At 45.2% G+C, this 24620-nt stretch overlaps 1 protein-coding gene across 2 annotated transcripts in view; it reads right to left on the bottom strand.

Moving 5' to 3' along the window:
- Positions 1-16124: 16124 nt before the first annotated feature.
- The window catches only part of fig4a (FIG4 phosphoinositide 5-phosphatase a), a 98602-nt gene continuing 90106 nt past the window's right edge, over positions 16125-24620 (bottom strand). For both annotated transcript variants that reach the window (XM_064991348.1, XM_064991347.1), the window contains one exon: positions 16125-17111. In XM_064991348.1, coding sequence (XP_064847420.1) covers positions 16934-17111 — 178 coding nt within the window. In that variant the 3' untranslated portion in view covers positions 16125-16933. The remainder of the gene's footprint in view (positions 17112-24620) is intronic.

Below are 24620 nucleotides of genomic sequence, written 5' to 3' on the forward strand. Positions count from 1 at the left end.
TGACGTTTGCAAGCGGTGGAGCGCTATTAAACCCAAGTGACGTCAGGTCACATACTGTAGAGAGAGAGAAAAAGAGAGAGGAGAGATGCAGACATGGAAGGCCGACCACGATCACACACGCTCAAGATAAAACGTGTAGACCATGCAGCGGCTCTCTCTCTCTCCATGAAGACTTCACAGCGCCTTGCTCAGCGCACGGCCAAACAGATCACAGTCGGACTAATGCTAATTTCATTTGGTTACAGACTCTTTCTTGAAGTAAAAAAGATGAAATGGCACATTTCTTATATCAGAAAGTTACTGGTTGCGGATTGGCACTAGTCAAAGTAATCCAGTCCTGAAATGTGTTAAGAGGGAGCGTGTGTGTCAGGATACATTAGTGTGCGTGTGTCTGTGTGTGATGTGCGTGGAAGTGCTTGTGTTGAAACTGCATTCTCCGTGTACGGCTTTCTAGATGTGGTAACCTAACCATCCCTTTTGGTCCACTATTACCACTACGAGATTCTGAGGAACGGAGTGGCTTTTCACTTTTCAATTCACGTTACAACCCTGCCTTACCCATCGTTGTGGCTGGCAACACAACATTCTTGGTCTGCTGCTCAAATTGACCATACATACAGTGGGGCATAAAAGTATTTAGTCAGCCACCCACTTAAAAAGATGAGAGAGGCCTGTAATTTTCATCATAGGTACACTTCAACTATGACAGACAAAATGAGAAAAACAATCCAGAAAATCACATTGTAGGATTTTTAATTAATTAATTTGCAAATTATGGTGGAAAATAAGTATTTGGTCAATAACAAAAGTTTATCTCAATACTTTGTTATATACCCTTTGTTGGCAATGACAGAGGTCAAACGTTTTCTGTAAGTCTTCACAAGGTTTTCACAAACTGTTGCTGGTATTTACTGGGGAAGCCAATGCTCTGATCCCATCTTTATTAAACTGGACAATGGGCCCTATGGGAATCCCAATCATTGCCGGTTGTGATACAGCCTGGAATCGAGCTAGGGTCTGTAGTGACGCCTTTAACACTGAGATGCAATGCCTTAGAAATCTGCACCACTCGGGATTAGTGAGCCTGCGAAAACATCAAGTCATGTTTTTACAGCCTAAGTTGCACTACATGACCAAAAATATGTGGACACCTGCTTATCGGACATATCATTCCATAATCATGGCCATTAATATGAAGTTGGTCCCCCCTTTGTTGCTATAACAGCCTCCACTCTTCTGGGAAGGCTTTCCTCTAGACATTGGAAAATTGATGCTGGGACTTGCTTCCATTCAGCCACAAGAGCATTAGTGAGGTTGGGCACTGATTTTGGGCGATTAGGCCTGGCTCACATTCGGTGTTCCAATTCATACCAAAGGTGCTCGATGGGGTTGAAGTCAGGGCTCTGTGCAGGCCATTCAAGTTCTTCCATCTCGACAAACCATTTCTGTATGGAACTCGATTTGTGCATGAGGGCATTGTCATGCTGAAACAGGAAAGGGCCTTCCCCAAAATGTTGCCACAAAGTTGAAGCACAGAATCATCTAGAACAGGGGTGTCAAAGTCAAATGGACGGAGGGCCAAATAAAAAATTTAGCTACAAGCCGAGGGCCGGACTGTTCGAATGTTCATTGAAAAATTTTTAAATGACGCATATAGTCTAGTGAACCTAATTGAACCTACTGAAAACCTAACAAATATATTCCAATATGATCAGATAAATAAAGCAATATTTTCTTATGGCTCTGTCAGTAATCTTTAATTTTCAACAGACACAAAAGACAAATTTGAAAATTGACAACTGGGCAATGTCAGAAATGTCGGTGCTCTCATCCACAGCCAAGGAATATGCAATGAAATCTTTTCCCTTTTTCACAAGCTGCTCTTTTAGATTGATGGACAACTGGTCTACTCTCTCGGCAATGGTGTTTCTGCTCAGACTCACATTTAAAAAGAGTTGCCTTTTTTCTGGGCAAACTTCGTCACAAACTTTAATCATGCAGTTTTTGATGAAATCCCCCTCCGTAAATGGCCGGGCTGATTTAGCGATCTCTTCTGCCAAAATAAAACTGGCCTTGACAGCAGCCTGGCCTTGTGATTTGGCTTTTTGAACAGAGCCTGTCGAGATTTGAGGCCTCGTTTTAATTCCTCTGCCTTTTGTAGCCTTTGTTCCATGTCCATATTCTTGTTTTTGTCCGCGTGTTTCGTTTCATAATGTCGTCTCAGATTATACTCTTTCAGTACCGCCACACTTTCTCCACACAGAAGACACACAGGTTTTCCAGCTACCTCCGTGAACATATACTCCGACTCCCACCTTGTTTGAAACCCCGGTTCTCAGTGTCCACCTTCCGTTTTGCCATTTTTGATGGGTATCTGAAAGTTAATTTTACTGTGATGCTGACGACTGCTGTGCCAATAAATATTGAAATGAAGCAGCCTACTGCTCGGTGCGTCACCGTTGCATTGTGGGAAATGTAGTATTGGTGCGTGTAAAAGATCTGCGGGCTGCCGGCTTGCTGCGGTCTGCGGGCCGGTTCTAATAATAAATCAAGATCATCCCAGGGGCCGTAAAAAACCTTCTCGCGGGCCGGATGTGGCCCGCGGGCCTTGACTCTGACATATGTGATCTAGAATGTCATTGTACGCTGATTTCCCTTCACTGGAACTAAGGGGCCTAGCCCAAACCATGAAAAACAGCCCAGACCGTTATTCCTCCACCAAAATGTACAGTTGGAACTATGCATTTGGGCATGTAGCGTTCTCCTGGCATCTGCCGATCCCAGATTCGTCTGTCAGACGGTGAAGCGTGATTCAACACTCCAGATAACATGTTTCCACTACTCCAGAGTCCAATAGCGGCAAGCTTTACACCACTCCAGGCGACGCTTGGTATTGTGGATGGTGATCTTAGACTTGTGTGCGGGTGCTCGGTCATGGAAATCCATTTCATAAAGCTTCCAACGAACAGTTCTGGTGCTGACATTGCTTCCAGAGGCAGTTTGGAACTCGGTAGTGAGTGTTGCAACCGAGGACAGACCATTTTTATGCGCCTCACTCTTCAGCACTCAAAGCTCCCGTTCTGTGAGCTTGTGTGGCCTATCACTTCGCAGCGGAGCAATTGTTGCTCCTAGAAGTTTCCATTTCACAATAACAGCACTTACAGTTGTCCGGGGCCGCTCTATCAGGGCAGACATTGGAGGAATTGACTTGTTAGAAAAGGTGGCATCATATGACGGTGCCACGTTGAAAGTCACTGAGCTCTTCAGTATGGGCCATTCTACTGACAATGTTTGTCTATGGAGATTGCATGGCGGCGTGCTCAATTTTATACACCTGTAAGCAACGGATGTGGCTGAAATCGCTGAATACACTCATTTGAAGGGGTGTCCACATACGAGTGTATGTATTTATTAACTAAAATAGGCCCATTTATTTGTGTTCTGAGAAAATGTGAATGTTATCAAATTTGGTTTATATTCAAACTTCAGGTGGCTTGACTACCTGGGCCTTTTTAATCCAAAATGATTGACTGGAAATAATCAATCAAAACAATAGTGATAACATCCTGTATGAGTATCTTTAAATTAAAACTTCTTCAGGCTCGGCGTCCCGCTAGCAGGACAACTTCGAGTGAAACTGGAGGACAAGCAATTCAAATAAATAATCATAAAAATTATGGATATTAAACAAGTATCTTATCGGTTGAAAGCTGAAATTCTTGTTCATCTAACTGCCCTGTCTGATTTACAGTAGGGTTTACATGCCATGCGATTGTTTGAGGACAGTGCCCCAAAAAATTCACAAATAGTCATAAATTCACAAATAGTCATTAAATATTCACTTACTTTTTGAAAATCTTCCTCTGATTTGTCATCGAAAGCGTCCCAGCTATAACATGTCGGGTCGTTTTGTTAGATAAAATCCTTCTTTATATCCCAAAAAGTCAGTTTAGTTGGCAACATCGATTTCAGTAATCCACTCGTTCAACATGCCAAGATAGGAATACAAAAATCTACCTCTAAACTTTGTTTCAACAAGTCAAAATAAGTTTCTATTTAATCCTCAGATATCCTAAAATGTAATCAAACTATAACATTTCATATGGAAAGAAGTATGTTCAATAGGAAACCAATATTAGCAGGTGCGCGTTGTCTTCATGGCGCTCGCGCCCACAAATTTCGAGGACTGTGTCGCTGAAGTAAAACTCATTATTCTTAATAATTTTGCCTGAAACCTTGAACATTGAGTGCCAACACTCAGTGGAAGCCATAGGAATTGCATACTGGGAGCTAGATTTCATTATTTCCCTATACCTTCCATTGTAAGAGCATTGGCTCTCAAAATAATTAATTCCGGTTGGTTTTTCTTTGGATTGTCTGCTACCATATCTATTGTGTTATAGTCTCCTACATTATTTTAACATTTCTACAAATTTCAAAGTGTCTTCTTTCTAATGGAAAAAATTAAATGTATATCCTGGCTTCAAGGCCTGAGCAACAGGCAGTTTACTTTGGGCACGTCATTCAGGCGGAAATTGAGAAAAAAGGACCCTAGCCTGAATAAGTTTTTAATTAAAGCTGCAAAGGCCGACACAATGCAACCCTGCATACAGAGAGATCAGCCCTGTCGGTTTTATTGTTCAATCGCAGTTGTCTGTCTGTGTAAATGTTTCCATGGGCTTACTTCGTTTTACTTGGCTCAGTGCAGCCGGCAGCTACTGTGACAATTTCAGAATGTAACATGCTGTTACTTTAATTTCAAGTAATAGTTTAATAAAACAAGTCTCAAATATCAGAAAAATATACATTTCAGCTGTTTCAACATTGCTCTGCTATTACCACTTGTACTGTAGGAGTGTTGGCTCAACAACACATTTCTGTTTAGACTGCCCAGCTTCAAGCGGGGCAACAGTCGTGCGAATGTCGTGCCACCTCCGGAGGTAGTGGTCGAGACATAGCAAGTACGCAAGTTTACGTTTGAATAATATGAGTAGCCGACGGTATTTTTAAACAGGCTCTAAGTAGACTACGCCTCCTTCTGTTTATTGAGAAGGATTTCAACCTTAAATAATGGCCTATCATGTTCCCTGCACAGTTCAGTTACAGATCACCAGTTTAGAAAATGCATTTTATTATCGTTCAATATTTTCACAAAAGTTAGAGCATGAACTATTGCTTTAGTTATTTTAAATACTCCTATCTAGCCAACCAGACACCGTCTCTGCACTGCGTCGCAGGGAGCTGGAGTCCGCTCCCAAAGCATTCCGATGCCCCCATAGACACCTGCAATGTGATTTAACCAAAGAGCTTTGGTATCCATTACTGGGAGTTACAGGATAGGTACTGTTTGGTGTAGCACAGATCATTTACGACCAACCTTAGCTTGGAGATACTGTCTTCGTCCTCAACTGGTGGAAACAGGAGTCTCATGGAATGTCGTTGTCTAGCTGCAGGGGGTCCGTTTGAATTGGCTCCATACATTAAAACAAATACTTTTTTGTTTCATGAAGAAAATCCATCAATGTCTACGCCCCCATTAAATCAAACTTTATTTGCCACATGCGTCGAATACATGTGTAGACCTTACCGTGAAATGCTTACTTACAAGCCCTTAAGCAACAGTGCAAGAAATATAAAATAACAATAATGAGGTTATATACAGGGGGTACCGGTACCGAGTCAGTGTGCGGGGGTACAGGTTAGTTGAGGTCATTTGTATATGTATGTAGGGGGGAAGTGACTATGCATAGATAACAAACAGTGAGTAATCCGGTGGCCATTTGGTTAATTGTTCAGCAGTCTTATGGCTTGGGGGTAGAAGCTGTTAAGGAGCCTTTTGGTCCTAGACTTGGCGCTCTGGTGCCGCTTGCCGTGCGGTAACAGGGAAAACAGTCTATGACTTGGGTGACTGGAGTCTCTGACAATTTTTGTAACTTTTTGAGGATCTGGGGACCCTTGCCAATTCTTTTCAGTCTCCTGAGGGGGTAAAGGTCTAGTCGTGCCCTCTTCACGACTGTCTTGAAGTGTTTGGACCATGATAGTTTGTTGGTGATGTGGACACCAAGGAATGTGAAACTCTCTACCTGCTTCACTCGGCCCGCCTTTTCCTGTTGTCCACGATCAGCTCCTTTGTCTTGCTCACATTGAGGGAGAGGTTGTTGTCCTGGCACCACATTGCCAGGCCTCTGATCTCCTCCCTATAGGCTGTCTCATCGTTGTCGGTGATCAGGCCTACAACTGTTGTGTCGTCAGCAAACTTAATGATGGTGTTGAAGTCGTGTTTGGCCACGCAGTCGTGGGTGAACAGGGAGTACAGGAGGGGACTAAGCACACAACCCTGAGTGGCCCCAGTGTTGAGGGTCAGAGTTGCTGACGTGTTGTTGCCTACACTCACCACCTGGGGGCGGCCCGTCAAGAAGTCCAGCCTCCAGTTGCAGAGGGAGGTGTTTAGTCCCAGGGTCCTTAGCTCAGTGATGAGCTTTGTGGGCACTATGGTGTTGAACGCTGAGCTGTAGTCAATGAACACCATTCTCTCATAGGTGTTCTGTTTGTCCAGGTGGGAAAGGGCATTGTGGAGTGCAATTGAGATTGCATCATCTGTGGATCTGTTGGTGCGGTATGCAAATTGAAGTGGGTCTAGTGTATCCGGGAAGATGCTGTTGATGTGAGCCATGACCAGCCTTTAGAAGCACTTCATGGCTACCGAAGTCAGTGCTACTGGGCGGTAATCAGTTAGGCAGGTTACCTTCGCTTCCTTGGGCACAGGGACTATGGTGGTCTGCTTGAAACATGTAGGTATTATAGACTCGGTCAGGTAGAGGTTGAAAATGTCAGTAAAGACACTTCCCAGTTGGTCTGCGCATGCTTTGAGTACACATCCTGGTAATCCGTCTGGCCCGCAGCTTTGTGAATGTTGACCTATATAAAGGTCTTGCTCACATCGGCTACCAAGAGCGTTATTACATAGTCGTCCTGAACAGCTGGTGCTCTCATGCATGCTTCAGCGCTGCTTGCCTCAAAGCGAGCATAAAAGGCATTTAGCTCTTCTGGTAGGCTCGCGTCACCATCTTGTCTAATTCAAGTCTTCTCTCATTGATCAAGACAGCGGGTGTCCACCCCAAAGGGCTGCATGTCATGATGACAGACACCTGTCTCGATCATTGACAGAAAACAAGAAATAGACAATATGGCGGAGTACACAGTTGTATTAATTCATGGAGCAGAAAAAGTATTTTAATAACATAACGTTTTCTAAATTCAAATACTCCACACTGCCCACTCACTCATTCACACCTGTAGGCAATTTGGACTGATCATTCTTGAGAACATCAGCTATCGCTGCCATACTGTGTGGGAATGTAGGTGTGGTCAGCCAGGTAAAATACAACATGTATGCATCAGCAGCTAATAAAGAGTAGCTTACGATCAGCTCCTAAGATATCACTAGCTTGAATCAAAGAACCAAATGCCCAGGCCTGTCTGCATCCTGTCTACGTCCTGTGATCTAACCAGCTACTGATCTCAAATTAAAGCCAGTCAACTCAGACATTTCAGAAAACTGAAATATCAATTCAATAACTGAAAAGGGAAATCTATTTTCAATAACTTCTCAAAACACTTGTCACCTATACTCCCTTTCCGGCCTCTAGGCCATCAGGCTGCTGATTATCCCGAATACCTGTCACCATCGTCTCATGACACTCACCTGGACTCCATCACCTCCTTGATTATCTTCCCTATATCTGTCACTCACCTTGGCTCTTTCCTCAGGTGTTATTGACTTTGTTTAATGTCGGTGTTTTGTTTATTCATTATAACACTCCTTCCCTGTACTTGCGTCCCGACTCTCAGCGAGCTCGTTACAGAATAACACCTTAAGCCTCAGCCGGATCGCCAGGCTCCCCTGCGTCAGCCGGCTTGTCAGGTTCTCATGCCTCAGCAGGATCGCCAGGCTCCCCTACCTCTACCGATCTGTTAGGTTCCCGTCCCCCAGCTGACTCGACAGGTTCCCGTGACCCAGCTGACTCGACAGGTTCCCGTGCCCCAGCTGACTCGACAGGTTCCCGTGCCCCAGCTGACTCGACAGGTTCCCGTGCCCCAGCTAACTCGACAGGTTCCCGTGCCCCAGCTGACTCGACAGGTTCCCGTGCCCCAGCTGACTCGACAGGTTCCCGTGCCCCAGCTGACTCGACAGGTTCCCGTGCCCCAGCTGACTCGACAGGTTCCCGTGCCCCAGCTGACTCGACAGGTTCCCGTGCCCCAGCTGACTCGACAGGTTCCCGTGCCCCAGCTGACTCGACAGGTTCCCGTGCCCCAGCTGACTCGACAGGTTCCCGTGCCCCAGCTGACTCGACAGGTTCCCGTGCCCCAGCTAACTCGACAGGTTCTCGCGCATCAGCATGGGTGACCAGTCCGCTCCTGATCTCTGGGTTCGTCCATATTGACGGCGTCCTGCGGCTGGAGCCTCGTGTCGGGGAGGGGGTACTGACACCTATACTCCCTCTCCGGCCTCAAGGTCATCAGGCTGCTGATTATCCCGCACACCTGTTACCATTGTCTCACGCACCTGCGCCTCATAACACTCACCTGACTCTTCACTATATCTGTCACTCTCCTTGGTTCTTTCCTCAGGTGTTATTGACTCTGTTTTCATGTTGGTGTTCTTGTTTTGTTTATTCATTATAACACTCCCTCCCTGTACTTGCTTCCTGACTCTCATTGCGCTCGTTACAACACTGAAAAGTAAAAGCTATTTATTTTAATAGTTGCTCCAATTTTTGAAGTTTAAATTCAAGTCACTTCCTGAATTGACTACCTTCAATTATAATTGACCCAAACCCTGGTCTCTTCTCATAGCCTCTGTCTAACCGCTATGTGGGGAGACTAGCTAGTTCCAACACAGCACCACCACTACTCCCCTCAGCGCTGCTCCACGTGTTACCATGCCGTAAGAGCAATCCATCCTCCCCTGGACACCGATCCTGCTGTTTGTCCTTCTTGTGCAACGTCAACTGGTCTGCTCCTCTCTGCCTGCAATACACTCCCCAGTCCACACAACAGTATAAATGGCAACCATGGTAACCAATATTCACACTGGGTGTCCAAGCTTACCGTACACTCATTACCTAACACTAACACCTGTTGTAGCTATTACAGTGGATATACGTACCGTACTGTACAGGGAAACAAGCCTGCTGCTGTATGTCCAGGCCACGTACCAGCTGTACCTAAATACTCCTCTAACCATCATTTACTCTCCTACTTCATTCCCTCTCTCTCTCTCTCCCTCTCCCCTTCCACCTTCATTCCATTATTTTCTCTATTACTCTGCCTTTACCCCCTCTTTTTCAAATTGTCTTTCTCGCTAACAGTCTATTTTCTCCTGAGCCACATTCTTATCATGATTCCCTTTACATTTTGGTCCCTCCCTCGCTCTCCCTTTCTCACTCATCTATCTGTAGTGGCCCCAGTGGATGGGAAGATGTGGCCGACAGACAAAATGTTCCCCTTAAAGGAGAGTTGTCTCAGTCACTACTCCCACACGTCATTGGCTTGTCTGGTCGCCATCCTTAAGATTTTACACTTTTTTTCTCTCCAAAAGTTAGTTTTTGCATTTCTGGTTTTAGGTAGAGAGACAAAAGCACAGATCAGACCAGACTCGAACAAACAACATTTCAGTGGCCCAAAAGTGTTTAAACATTTTGTTACAAATTCATATTATCTTCTGATAACAATTGCTGTTTACAATGGTAAAATGAAGAAATTCACATCGGCAGAAATTAAAATGTTATTAGTCACACATATGGTTAGCAGATGTTAATGCGAGTGTAGCGAAATGCTTGTGCTTCTAGTTCCAACAGTGCAGTAATTTCTAACAATTCCCAAATCTACCTAATACACACAAATCTAACAAGTGATCTAAGAAATCCCCAACAACTACCTAATACACAGAAATCTAAAGGGGTGAATGAGAATATGTACATATAAATATATGGATGAGCGATGGCCAAGCGGCATAGGCAAGGTGCAGAAGATGGTATAAAATATAGTATATACAGTTGAAGTCGGAAGTTTACATACACCGTAGCCAAATACATTTAAACTCAGTTTTTCACAATTCATGAAATTTAACCCTTGTAAAAAGTCCCTGTTTTAGGTCAGTCAGGATCACCACTTTATTTGAAGAATGTGAAATGTCAGAATAATAGTAGAGAATAATTTATTTAAACTTTTATTTCTTTCATCACATTCCCAGTGGGTCAGAAGTTTACATACACTCAATTAGTATTTGGTAGCATTGCCTTTAAATTGTTTAACTTGGTTCAAATGTTTTGGGAAGCCTTCCACGAGCTTCCCACAATAAGTTGGGTGAATTTTGGACCAAAGTACGTTCATCTCTAGGAGACCTTCCTGAGCGGTATGACGACCACGTGGTCCCATGGTCCCATACTTACATACTATTGTTTGTACAGATGAATGTGGTACCTTCAGGCGTTTGGAAATTGCTCCCAAGGATGAACCAGACATGTGGAGGTCTACAATCTTTTTTTCTGAGGTCTTGGCTGATTTCTTTTGATTTTCCCACGATGTCAATCCACAGGTACACCTCCAATTGACTCAAATGATGTCAATTAGCCTATCAGAAGCTTCTAAAGCCATGACATCATAATTTTCGGGAATTTTCCAAGCTGTTTAAAGGCACAGTCAACTTAGCGTATGTAAACTTCTGACCCACTGGAATTGTGATACAGTGAATTATAAGTGAAATAATCTGTCTGTAAACAATTGTTGGAAAAATTACTTGTGTCATGCACAAAGTAGATGTTCTAACCGACTTGCCAAAACTTTTAATGACTCCAAACTAAGCGTATGTAAACTTCCAACTTAACTGTACATGTGATATGAGTAATGTAAGATATGTAAACATTATTAAAGTGGCATTGTTTAAAGTGACTAGTGATCAGTGATCGAGTCTGAATGTGGTCAGCCTCTCGGAGTTAGTGATGGCTGTTTAACAGTCTGATGGCCTTGAGATAGAAGCTGTTTCTCAATCTCTCGTTTCCAGCTTTGATGCACCTGTACTGAACTCGCCTTCTGGATGATTGCGGTGTGAACAGGCAGTGGCTTCGGTGGTTGTTGTCCTTGATGATCTTTATGGCCTTCCTGTGACATTGGGTGCTGTAGGTGTCATGGAGGACAGGTAGTTTGCCCCCGGTGATGCGTTGTGCAGACCGCACCACCCACTGGAGAGCCTTGTGGTTGAGGGAGGTGCAGTTGCCGTGCCAGGCTGTTACAGCCCGACAGGATGCTCTCGTCAGAGTTTTGGGTGACAAGCCAAATTTCTTCAGTCTCCTGAGGTTGAAGAGGCTCTGTTGCGCCTTCTTCACCACACTATCTGTGTGGGTGGACCATTTCAGTTTGTCTGTGACGTGTATGCCCAGGAACTTAAAACATTCCACCTTCTACACTGCTGTTCCGTCGATTTGGATAGGGGGTGCTCACTCTGCTGTTTCCTGAAGTCCACAATCATCTCCTTAGTTTTGTTGATGTTGAGTGAGAGGTTGTTTTCCTGACAGGAGAGGGCTGAGCACACACCCTTGTGGGGCCCCAGTGTTGAGGGTCAGTGAAGGGGAGATGTTTCTGCCTTCAGCATCTGGGGGCGGCCCGTCAGAAAGTCCAGGACCCAATTGCACAGGAAGGGGTTGAGACCCAGGGCCTCCAGCTTGATGATGAGCTTGGAGGGTACTATGGTGTTGAATGCTGAGCTGTAGTCAAGGAACAGCATTCTTACATAGGTATTCTTTTTGTCCAGATGGGATAGGGCAGTGTGCAGTGCGATGGTGATTGCATCATCTGTGGACCTGTTGGGGCGGTATGCAAACTGAAGTGGGTCTAGGGTGGCCGGTAAGGTGGCGGTAATATGATCCTTAACTAGCCTCTCAAAGCACTTCATGATGACAGAAGTGAGTGCTACGGGGCGGAGGGTGAGCAGAAGGACTTGAGTTCCTGTGTTATGATCACACCATGAGTTGTCAAATCATAAAGCATACATAATGCACTCCAGATGGAGATCACTGCTTTGAATCTCCGAGGACAGTGTGACAAGTAGGGAGGATCACATGGTGACAACGTCCTGAGTGGTCTTTTAACAGTTGTGTGTGTGTGTAAGAGGAGAGAAAGAGAAATACACATTTGGGGAGAAAGAGGGGGTGAGTGAGAAAAGAGAGGACGGGAGAGAGTACGAGAGGAGAGAGCGAGGAGAGTGCGGAGAGTGGTGAGAGAGAGAGCGAGAGCGAGGAGAGAGAGTGCGAGAGGTGGGATGTAATAGGTGGAGCAGGAGGAGGCAGTTCATGGTTGAAATGGAGAGAGGGAATGAGAGGGAGATGTCAGTTTTATAGAACATGCAGCTTCTCCCGTCATTCTGTGACCACAGCAGGAGTACTACTATTAACCATGCACAGAGGGAGCTACACATAGATCTGTTCCACTAATCAACTGTTTTTGTGGATACAAATTGAACAGGATTGCCTCCCCATGAAAGGTAGCTGGCTCCAGATGATTCATTCATTTCAGGCGAGTGAGAGGTGTGTGACCAAAACAAATCACTGATATTTGACACCCGCTGTTTGGTTCAAAAACAACTTAGAAAAACAGGCTTATTTAAAGACCCCGCTTCTCATTCATTCTCACATATAAGCGCGCACGCACGCACGCACACACACACGCACACGCACACACACGAGGGGAAGACGGCTCATAATAATGGCTGGAATTAAATGTCATCAACCACATGGAACCCATGTTGGATGTGTTCGATACCATTCAATTTATTCCGTTCCAGCCATTTCTGGAGGCCATCCTCCCCAATTAAGGTGCCAGCAGCCTCCTGAGACACATATTCATCCTGAAATCTATAAATGTCCACCTTGTTAACCTGGCTACAGCTGTATATGCCTTTGGCCAAACAGCCTTTTACAGTGAAGACAAAAGAGAGGGAGAATAGGTGGTATGGATAGGGGAGGCATGTTTACCTAAGCACATGTACGCTCATGGGCTTGGTCTGATTTCTGATCTCTAACGGTCTGGTTTTGACAATGTCACTAGACAAGGAAACCAGAAAGACCAAGTATATAAAGAGCTGTCCTAATGGTTGTTGTTTCTCTCTGTCTGATTGGCTATTCTTATCTCTCTCGGCATCCAGCTTTGTCCCGCTGGCCAGAAATGTGGGAGGCAGGCAGACACCAGCACACGTTCTCTCCCTCAGCTTTAATCTGTGCTTAATAACAGCTAATAGATGTTCACTCTCGGTTTCATTCCCTCTCCTCTACATGCAGGTATATGCAGCAGGCTGTTCATCCCTCCTCCTTCCACGCCTTCTCTCCCCCTTCCTTCTCATTCCTCTAACGCCGTGCCATTAGGCACAGAGAGGCCAGGGAGAAAGGACCAGCGGCCAGGGTGTGTGTGTCTTTGTGGAGTGTGTATAACTGAATGTGTGTTATATCTGTGAGAAAGTCAGTGGCTGCAAGGCTCTCTGAAGCCCGGGGGAGAGACACACACACACACTCAGAGACAGAGAGTGAGGGAGAAACACACACACTGAGGGAGACAGAGAGCGAGGGAGAGACACACCCACACTCAGAGAGACAGAGAGCGAGGGAGACACACACACACACTCAGAGAGAGAGAGCGAGGGAGACACACACACACACTCAGAGAGAGAGAGAGAGAGAGAGAGAGAGCGAGGGAGAAACACAAACACACTCAGAGACAGAGAGCGAGGGAGACACACACACTCTGAGAGACAGAGAGAGAGGGAGACACACACACTCAGAGAGACAGAGATCGAGGGAGAGACACACACTCAGAGAGAAAGAGTGCGAGGGACACACACTCAGAGAGACAGAGATCGAGGGAGAGACACACACTCAGAGAGACAGAGAGCGAGGGAGAGAAACACACACTCAGGGAAACAGAGAGCGAGGGAGACACACACACACACTCAGAGAGAGAGAGAGCGAGGGAGACACACACACACTCAGAGAGAGAGAGAGAGAGAGAGCGAGGGAGAAACACAAACACATTCAGAGACAGAGAGCGAGGGAGACACACACACTCTGAGAGACAGAGAGAGAGGGAGACACACACACTCAGAGAGACAGAGATCGAGGGAGAGACACACACTCAGAGAGAAAGAGTGCGAGGGACACACACTCAGAGAGACAGAGATCGAGGGAGAGACACACACACTCAGAGAGACAGAGAGCGAGGGAGAGAAACACACACTCAAGGAAACAGAGAGCGAGGGAGACACACACACACAGACTCAGCGAGCATAGCCTTGCTATTGAGAAAGGCCGCCGTAGGCAGACATGGCTCTCAAGAGAAGACAGGCTATGTGCTCACTGCCCACAAAATGAGGTGGAAACTGAGCTGCACTTCCTAACCTCCTGCCCAATGTATGACCATATTAGAGAGACTTAGAGAGCGAGGGAGACACACACTCTGAGAGACAGAGAGAGACACACACACACTCAGAGAGACAGAGATCGAGGGAGAGACACACACTCAGAGAGACAGAGAGCGAGGGAGAGACACACACACTCAGAGAGACAGAGAGCGAGGGAGACACACACTCAGCGAGACAGAGAGCAAAAGAGAGACACACACACACTCAGCGAGACAGAGAGCGAGGGAGAGACACACTCAGAGAGACAGAGAGTGAGGGAGACACACACACACACCCAGAGAGACAGAGAGCGAGGGAGAGACACACACTCAGAGAGACAGAGAGCGAAGGAGACACACACACACACTCAGAGAGACAGAGAGCGAAGGAGACACACACACACACTCAGAGAAACAGAGAGCGAGGGAGAGACACACACATTCAGAGAGACAGAGATTGAGGGAGACACATTCAGAGAGACAGAGATCGAGGGAAAGACACACTCAGAGAAACAGAGAGCGAGGGAGACACACACAGAGAGACAGAGAGCGAGGGAGAGACACACAGAGAGACAGAGAGCGAGGGAGAGACACACACAGAGAGACAGAGAGCGAGGGAGAGACACACACAGAGAGACAGAGAGCGAGGGAGAGACACACTCAGAGAGACAGAGAGCGAGGGAGAGACACAGAGAGACAGAGAGCGAGGGAGAGACACACTCAGAGAGACAGAGATCGAGGGAAAGACACACACAGAGAGACAGAGATCGAGGGAGAGACACACACGCACTATTGTAAAGTGGCTGTTCCACTGGATGTCAGAAGGTGAATTCACCAATTTGTAAGTCGCTCTGGATAAGAGCGTCTGCTAAATGACTTAAATGTTAAATGTTAATGTCAGAGAGACAGGGAGTGAGGGAGAGACACACACACACACACACTCAGAGAGACAGAGAGCGAAGGAGAGACACGGAGAGACAGAGAGCGAGGGAGAGACACACACTCAGAGAGACAGGGAGTGAGGGAGAGACACACACACACACACTCAGAGAGACAGAGCGCGAGGGAGAGACACACACACACACACACTCAGAGAGACAGAGCGCGAGGGAGAGACACACACACACACACTCAGACAGTGAGTGAGGGAGAGACACACACACACACACACACTCAGAGAGACAGAGAGTGAGGGAGAGACACACACACACTCAGAGAGACAGAGAGCGAGGGAGAGACACACACACACTCAGAGAGACAGAGAGCGAGGGAGAGACACAGAGACAGAGCGAGACAAAAAGATTGAGAGATTAACAAAATGAATACAACAGTAGAGCACGCAGCCCAAAGTCACAACCAGACAAATCATCCTCAATGAATGAGTATACAGTACTGTCAGTGTGTGTCTGACATGTGCAGTTCTTTTAGTGACAGCTGTAGAGGATAGGAAGGAGAGAAGAGACGGAAGGAGTGTGGCTTGATCTTGTTCTCTAAGGATGCTACTGTCGTCCACTCACCAATGAAACCTCATCACATTTAGATTTACATGACATTTAATAAATATACAAGTTTAATATGGCGCTACACACTTATTCGCCCTCAGTAGTTAGACAGGCAGTTGTTCTAAAGAAAGCTAAATAAAAATCATTATTTATATGAAATAGAATTAAATCAATTAGTTTTGTAAACATGATAAGTTTATTTTGTCCAACATCCAAACAGAAAAAACGACAGCTGTGCTAAATGTGTGTAAAACTCAAAAGCTACATTTAAAAAAAACAGGGATGTGTTTAAAATGGCAAGAGAGAGAAAAAGAAAACAATGAAACACTTGTTTAACCTTGGAAGCCATACATGATCATGACTAAAATAACTGAAATAAATAACCTGTTTTCATCCTTTACTGCTGTCACTCTAAAATAACTACTGAAAAATATGAAGTCATAAAACAGACTAGGAATATTGTCCTGCCTCTTCTGGAAACACTCACTTAACGGTCATCTCATCAGCCCTGAGAAGCCTTTGATTGGGAGTCCACTGTATACCATGAAACCACAATCCACTCTCCTTGCAGGTAATGGGGCTGTGGTCAAGAGCGTGGTTGATCCAACGTTGAGATGTGGTTGATCGATGGTTGCGAGTTGGTTATGGCCATAGAAATAGAATGAATAGAACAGGCTTGGAATCTCTGACCCTGGCAATATGACTGGTAAACTCATGGGTACACTTGTAATGGCTGCCTGTTGATTAAATCATTTCCATGGTAATGTAGAATGTTAATTCAAATGATGCTAACTGATGTGGCTCTTACAATGGAATGTATTTTTTTTGTCATGTCAGTTGAGTTGACTTAACAGAACACATCACAGATTGATGGCACACTTCCTCACACTCACAATGGCCACCAGTCCACCCATTATGCCATCATTGACTTTAATGGGGATGACCATTCTATTCATTCTATTTCTATGGTTATGGAGCCTCTCACATCACATGTACCTGTTCTTGATATACTCTCTGTACATGAGTATGTCCTCTCGGCACAGTGATCTCACCTGGCCAAGGCCAGTTAGCACGTGGCCTTCAAACACCTCCCTGTTGTCCCTGTCCACCTGCGGAGACGACACCTCGTATATACTGTCAGTCGTAAAGCATGACACAGGAACACTGGAGAGAGAGAGAGAAGAGGGAGAGGTGAAAAATAAAACAAATGCTAAACTCATGCTGGATATAAGTTACTGTGGTACAGTAGCTGTAGGTAGTAGTGATTCACGTGTAAGATAACTAAGCTAAACAGACCAAAATGTGTTCTGCAGAAAAGTGACATTTTTAAACTGAAACGTGTTCCAAAAAAGAAGAGAATGGGTCACAAGACAGATTTGTAGATGATTGGGGATGCAGGGAGGGAGAGGGAAATGTTGGTATTTCTACAGCCCTGATAATCACCAATAAAAACTTGTGTGGAAGCTGAACCCCTCGCATATTCAGTCATCTACACAGCTCATTAGCTACTTCAGGTTTCTCAAGTCATCCTTCTGGAGGGTGGCCACACCACACCACAACCCCACCCCACCCACCAGCCTCATGCACATACCCACTATACAGACATTTCATAGACCACTTTTTCTCACAGCACTCAACACTACCCCCCCGCTTTCAGAACGTCACAGAATACACAACATGACAGAATGACACAGAATTCATCAGAGCAGAGCACTTTAGTAAAAAGCCAGTGTTGAGCAATCGGGCCGGCTATTGGGCTAGACTTAACATCAAGTGCTTTTATGACTGAAAAAGAACAACATGTGGATGTGGAGGTACAATGTGTCTGTTCTGCTTGGCGGTAACAACTCTCTTATTGTAAAAGAGCTTGATATGTACACTCAGCACACAGTACTAAACTGACTTCTGATAGCGGATGTTGGCTGAGAGGTCACCAAGACAACACAGTGAGGCTTCCAGTGGGTCACTGAGTGATGTACAGTAGTTAGCCTTGATAGAGAAGCACTTGTGACTGAAGTGTTTTGGGTGAGTCAGAGCAAAGCAAACAGTCACAAGTTAGCTAGGATGAACAATACCAGGAAGTGGAGTAGAACTTCAACCTAATCGTTTCACATGTTCCACCTTTCCTACCACTAATTCCTGTAGCAACACTGGTCTTCCTCTTCGTTGTCCCAGCACGTTTGATGACCCACTTCCTCTCTATAGTAAATCAAATTACTTTTCTGTTCTTTGTCCTCTCATTCTCTCTTTTTACTGGTTCCCCTGTCCCCCTAGTCCCTGGCTGTGAATCGAGTGTGTGTGTTTCTGTGTGTTTTCTGGGCGCCTGAGAGAGAGAAACAGTTGAGGTGTGGAAACTCTCCTCTCCCGAGAGGAAAAAAATGTAGGTGAATATGTGAATAAGAGAGAAGGGACTAGCAAGGTTTCCATCCAATTGGTGACAAAATCCTGATAAAAACAATGTACATTTTCCAAGCAGAGTTGTTTCTATGAAACAGGCTTATTGCGGCTAAAAATATATGCGGGATGATGATGTAGTGCACATAAGAAAAACTTTTGCAGTTAAATTCCCATGTACCGAATAAACAATACAAGTCAGTAAATGGGCTTCCATCACATTTTCAACTACTGATGGTTTGGTCACAAAGCATGTTGCGTTATATAGTGAATGTGCCTGGTCTTTGCACGTGTGCTCCAGCCAACAGCTCGGCGATAGGCCTACAGTGCGGGTCGGGTATCTACATGAGATTCCTATTATGAAAAAAAAGAGCGAGATTCTTTTAATTTGTGAAATGGCAGTCAAGCATCGATCATCATGTCACCAGAATAAGACCCTCAATATTTATTGGAAAGCAGCATCAAGATCACCGTGCACTTTCCCCACCCTGTGAAGTTCATCAAAAGTGGTTTCATCTGTAGTTAAATAAACTGCATGGTTTCCCGGGTCATAGTGGGAGGACCACAAAACATATCATCGCTTGACTCCAAGTTTACATCAATATTTGAGCAGAAAGGTATTTCAACCGTCATTTCACGCATAATTAACTTTACAGACACTAAAATATCCTACCTTGTCTAGCGCATTTCATTTTGTCGACATTTGGAAAGTTTACTGACAAACAATGCAGATGGCTGGTTCCTACTACCAAGTGCATGTGAGGTCAACAATGCTGATGGCTGGTTCCTACTACCAAGTGCATGTGAGGTCAACAATGCTGATGGCTGGTTCCTACTACCAAGTGCATGTGAGGTCAACAATGCTGATGGCTGGTTCCTACTACCAAGTGCATGTGAGGTCAACAATGCAGATGGCTGGTTCCTACTACCAAGTGCATGTGAGGTCAACAATGCTGATGGCTGGTTCCTACTACCAAGTGCATGTGAGGTCAACAATGCTGATGGCTGGTTCCTACTACCAAGTGCATGTGAGGTCAACAATGCTGATGGCTGGTTCCTACTACCAAGTGCATGTGAGGTCAACAATGCTGATGGCTGGTTTCTACTACCAAGTGCATGTGAGGTCAACAATGCTGATGGCTGGTTCCTACTACCAAGTGCATGTGAGGTCAACAATGCTGATGGCTGGTTCCTACTACCAAGTGCATGTGAGGTCAACAATGCTGATGGCTGGTTCCTACTACCAAGTGCATGTGAGGTCAACAATGCTGATGGCTGGTTCCTACTACCAAGTGCATGTGAGGTCAACAATGCTGATGGCTGGTTCCTACTACCAAGTGCATGTGAGGTCAACAATGCTGATGGCTGGTTCCTACTACCAAGTGCATGTGAGGTCAACAATGCTGATGGCTGGTTCCTACTACCAAGTGCATGTGAGGTCAACAATGCTGATGGCTGGTTCCTACTACCAAGTGCATGTGAGGTCAACAATGCTGATGGCTGGTTCCTACTACCAAGTGCATGTGAGGTCAACAATGCTGATGGCTGGTTCCTACTACCAAGTGCATGTGAGGTCAACAATGCTGATGGCTGGTTCCTACTACCAAGCGCATGTGAGGTCAACAATGCTGATGGCTGGTTTCTACTACCAAGCGCATGTGAGGTCAACAATGCTGATGGCTGGTTCCTACTACCAAGTGCATGTGAGGTCAACAATGCTGATGGCTGGTTCCTACTACCAAGTGCATGTGAGGTCAACAATGCTGATGGCTGGTTCCTACTACCAAGTGCATGTGAGGTCAACAATGCAGATGGCTGGTTCCTACTACCAAGTGCATGTGAGGTCAACAATGCTGATGGCTGGTTCCTACTACCAAGTGCATGTGAGGTCAACAATGCTGATGGCTGGTTCCTACTACCAAGTGCATGTGAGGTCAACAATGCTGATGGCTGGTTCCTACTACCAAGTGCATGTGAGGTCAACAATGCTGATGGCTGGTTTCTACTACCAAGTGCATGTGAGGTCAACAATGCTGATGGCTGGTTCCTACTACCAAGTGCATGTGAGGTCAACAATGCTGATGGCTGGTTCCTACTACCAAGTGCATGTGAGGTCAACAATGCTGATGGCTGGTTCCTACTACCAAGTGCATGTGAGGTCAACAATGCTGATGGCTGGTTCCTACTACCAAGTGCATGTGAGGTCAACAATGCTGATGGCTGGTTCCTACTACCAAGTGCATGTGAGGTCAACAATGCTGATGGCTGGTTCCTACTACCAAGTGCATGTGAGGTCAACAATGCTGATGGCTGGTTCCTACTACCAAGTGCATGTGAGGTCAACAATGCTGATGGCTGGTTCCTACTACCAAGTGCATGTGAGGTCAACAATGCTGATGGCTGGTTCCTACTACCAAGTGCATGTGAGGTCAACAATGCTGATGGCTGGTTCCTACTACCAAGTGCATGTGAGGTCAACAATGCTGATGGCTGGTTCCTACTACCAAGTGCATGTGAGGTCAACAATGCTGATGGCTGGTTCCTACTACCAAGTGCATGTGAGGTCAACAATGCTGATGGCTGGTTTCTACTACCAAGCGCATGTGAGGTCAACAATGCTGATGGCTGGTTCCTACTACCAAGTGCATGTGAGGTCAACAATGCTGATGGCTGGTTCCTACTACCAAGTGCATGTGAGGTCAACAATGCTGATGGCTGGTTCCTACTACCAAGTGCATGTGAGGTAAACAATGCTGATGGCTGGTTCCTACTACCAAGTGCATGTGAGGTCAACAATGCTGATGGCTGGTTCCTACTACCAAGTGCATGTGAGGTCAACAATGCTGATGGCTGGTTCCTACTACCAAGTGCATGTGAGGTCAACAATGCTGATGGCTGGTTCCTACTACCAAGTGCATGTGAGGTCAACAATGCTGATGGCTGGTTCCTACTACCAAGTGCATGTGAGGTCAACAATGCTGATGGCTGGTTTCTACTACCAAGTGCATGTGAGGTCAACAATGCTGATGGCTGGTTCCTACTACCAAGTGCATGTGAGGTCAACAATGCTGATGGCTGGTTCCTACTACCAAGTGCATGTGAGGTCAACAATGCTGATGGCTGGTTCCTACTACCAAGCGCATGTGAGGTCAATGATGCTGATGGCTGGTTTCTACTACCAAGCGCATGTGAGGACAACACACACACACCTGCAAAGAAATACATGACCTTTTCTGCACTGCCTGAGAGAAAGAAACCAGCTTATCTAACCAGCTTATCTAGAGCTCCACTGTCCACTGTCTCCTTTCATTCAAATTCATATCTCAAAATTCAAATTCAATCTCCTGTGAGACGGATCTGAGGTTTCTCTCTCTACCAGTCTCGCTCTCCCTATTGCTGTCTCTTTCCGTCTCATTTGGTGTGTCTCTCTCTCCGTATCGCTCCCTTTCTGCCTCAGATTTTGGAACCTCTGGCTGTGAGGTTGACTGATCTCTACAGTGATGTGAATCCACAGCAACACGTTGATTCAGTAAATAGATCCTGATAACACACGTGGCTCTCCTTCCATCCTGTCTCCAGTCTATATTTTTTGCGGCGAAACAATAACAAACAATCGAACCCTCCAAACCTCTCAAAGGGTTCTCTGAAAGTTCCCCCATTCAGACTCATTCTCACCATGGTTATTATGGAAGGTACTGGAGACTTTTATTGTTCTAGCCTCAATCAAACTGAGCCAGGAAGAGAGTAACAAGTGTGTCTGTGTGAGTGTGTGTGTAGATGGATTGCTATGCGTCAACCACTTCAATGTCCAAGAGATGGATGAGACAAAAGAGTGTTACCGTGACAACAGGCTGTGGAGATGAACAAGGGTTCTATGAAAGGGTGAATGCACTCAGGGCAGGTGTGTGGGTGGTGATGAAGGATTGAGGTATTAGAAGACCACCCTCACCTCTGAGACACACACACAAACACACACAGCTAATTAACATTATCCCAATAATGGTCACCTACATTAAGGGTGTGACTGTGGAGGTGTGATTGCGTGAACCCATTAAGCAGTCTAATGCCACACAGACACACACAACAGAGCCCTCAAACTCAGCTCCACTGCTTTGTTTCCCCATTGTTCCCCTCTAATAAGGGACTGATTTAGACCTGGGACACCAGGTGGGTGCAATTAATGTTCAGGTAGAACAGAGAACCAGCAGGTTCCGGACCTCGTAGGGTAAGAGTTGAATACCCTGGACCAGAGGATTGTAGGATTTTAGGGTGCTACAACCCAATCGGCTTGTCCACTAGATCTAACAGGCAGTAGTGATGGGTGGGGGGATAGATACATGTACACATATTTTGAGAAGCTTGTTCACCTTGTTAATTAGGAAGCCAATTTGTTTTCAGCACTTTAATTTCCATGACTGATCAAACCGTTCTCATGGCTTCTCTTGTTCCTCTGCAGCAGACATATGGTGAGAAATAGGTTTGGAACATCAAATCGCAATAAATATAGAATCATGAGAATCGCAATACATATAGAATTGGCGCCAAAGTATCGTGATCGTTTCGTGAGGTTCCTGGCAATTCCCAGCTTTAACACACAGTGAATGAAAGTGCAAGATGTATTCCTCATTTTACTGGAGGACCACACAATGCTTTGGACCTGAAAACCATTCAGCCCATCTAACACCAAACCCACCTCTCCTCAGAGTCTGGAACTGCCTAGAAGGAATGGACAATGCAGTCACAACACGTGTTTCTACATTTCTTCTTTGCTTTAACCCTGTAAACTCTTGGGAATTGGCCTCTATGGATAAGGTCAAATTGAAATGTTTCTTACAGAAGACCTATAAAAAGCACATGACAACGCTAGAAAAACGTTGGAGATTATGGGGAAATGATCAGACCAAAAGGTGAGGACACAACAGTTCACCTGACAAGACTGAATCCAAACATTAACACTGTTGATTTGATGTGCATTTTACATTTACTGTACTTTTCACAGCATTTGTCAAGAATAAAATCTGAAAATACTCTGGATACATTCAGTGACATAATAGGGTTAGGGTTTGAGTGAGGTCTAACTGGCGTCTCCAAGTGTCCACACACCTCTCCAAACTGTGCACAGCTCAGTCATTTCAATGTACCTTTATGACTCAAGGAAAAAGCTTTCAAGGTGCTTTTTTGAGCTCTCCTAGCTTTGCAAATTGAGGAAATGAAGCAAGCACACTTGAAGTTGTTTTGTTTGGAACACAGCCCTGTGTCCACACAATCACAGTTGTTGTTGTTTTGTTGGGAACACCACCCTGTGTCCACACAATCACAGTTGTTGTTGTTTTGAACACAACCCCGTGTCCACACAATCACAGTTGTTGTTGTTTTGTTTGGAACACAACCCTGTGTCCACACAATCACAGTTGTTGTTGTTTTGTTTGGAACACAACCCCGTGTCCACACAATTACACTTGTAGTTGTTTTGTTTGGAACACCAACCCATGTCCACACAATCACAGTTGTTGTTGTTTTGTTTGGAACACAACCCCGTGTCCACACAATTACACTTGTAGTTGTTTTGTTTGGAACACCACCCCATGTCCACACAATCACAGTTGTTGTTGTTTTGTTTGGAACACCACCCCGTGTCCACACAATCACAGTTGTTGTTGTTTTGTTTGGAACACCACCCCATGTCCACACAACCACAGTTGTTGTTGTTTTGTTTGGAACACCACCCCATGTCCACACAACCACAGTTGTTGTTGTTTTGTTTGGAACACAACCCCGTGTCCACACAACCACAGTTGTTATTTACACAATCCAAAAACATTCCTTTATAAAAATCACAATCTGGATCAGGTGGATCATTATATTGAAAGCTAACATCGTTGCCAATACAATAAGCGAAGTTATAAAATATAATCTTACAGTGTTTGGCTTCAAAAGGCACTTCAGACAAACCGATTGTAATTTAGGTGCGCATCGAATGGAGTCATGAGTGCATTCAAGTGCGTATTCCACAGGAAATTTTCTTCACAATACGACAAACATAAGCTCCTTCTGTTCAGGACAACTCTGAGTATAAGGCAGGTCATCCATGTAACTGTGGATTAAATATTATATGAATTGCAGATTTGGAATCACGGGTGTGTGGTGTGCTTTTATGACATTAAATCTGTATTATCGACTCATCTTTTAAAACACAGACTCCTCTCGACATGTCGCCGTCCACATTTCCCTCACTCAGACAACAACAAACATACAAATGTAGGCCCATTAGTGGGAGGG

This window comes from Oncorhynchus masou, chromosome 16, assembly GCF_036934945.1.
Source record: "Oncorhynchus masou masou isolate Uvic2021 chromosome 16, UVic_Omas_1.1, whole genome shotgun sequence".
In the NCBI taxonomy this organism is placed as follows: domain Eukaryota; kingdom Metazoa; phylum Chordata; class Actinopteri; order Salmoniformes; family Salmonidae; genus Oncorhynchus; species Oncorhynchus masou.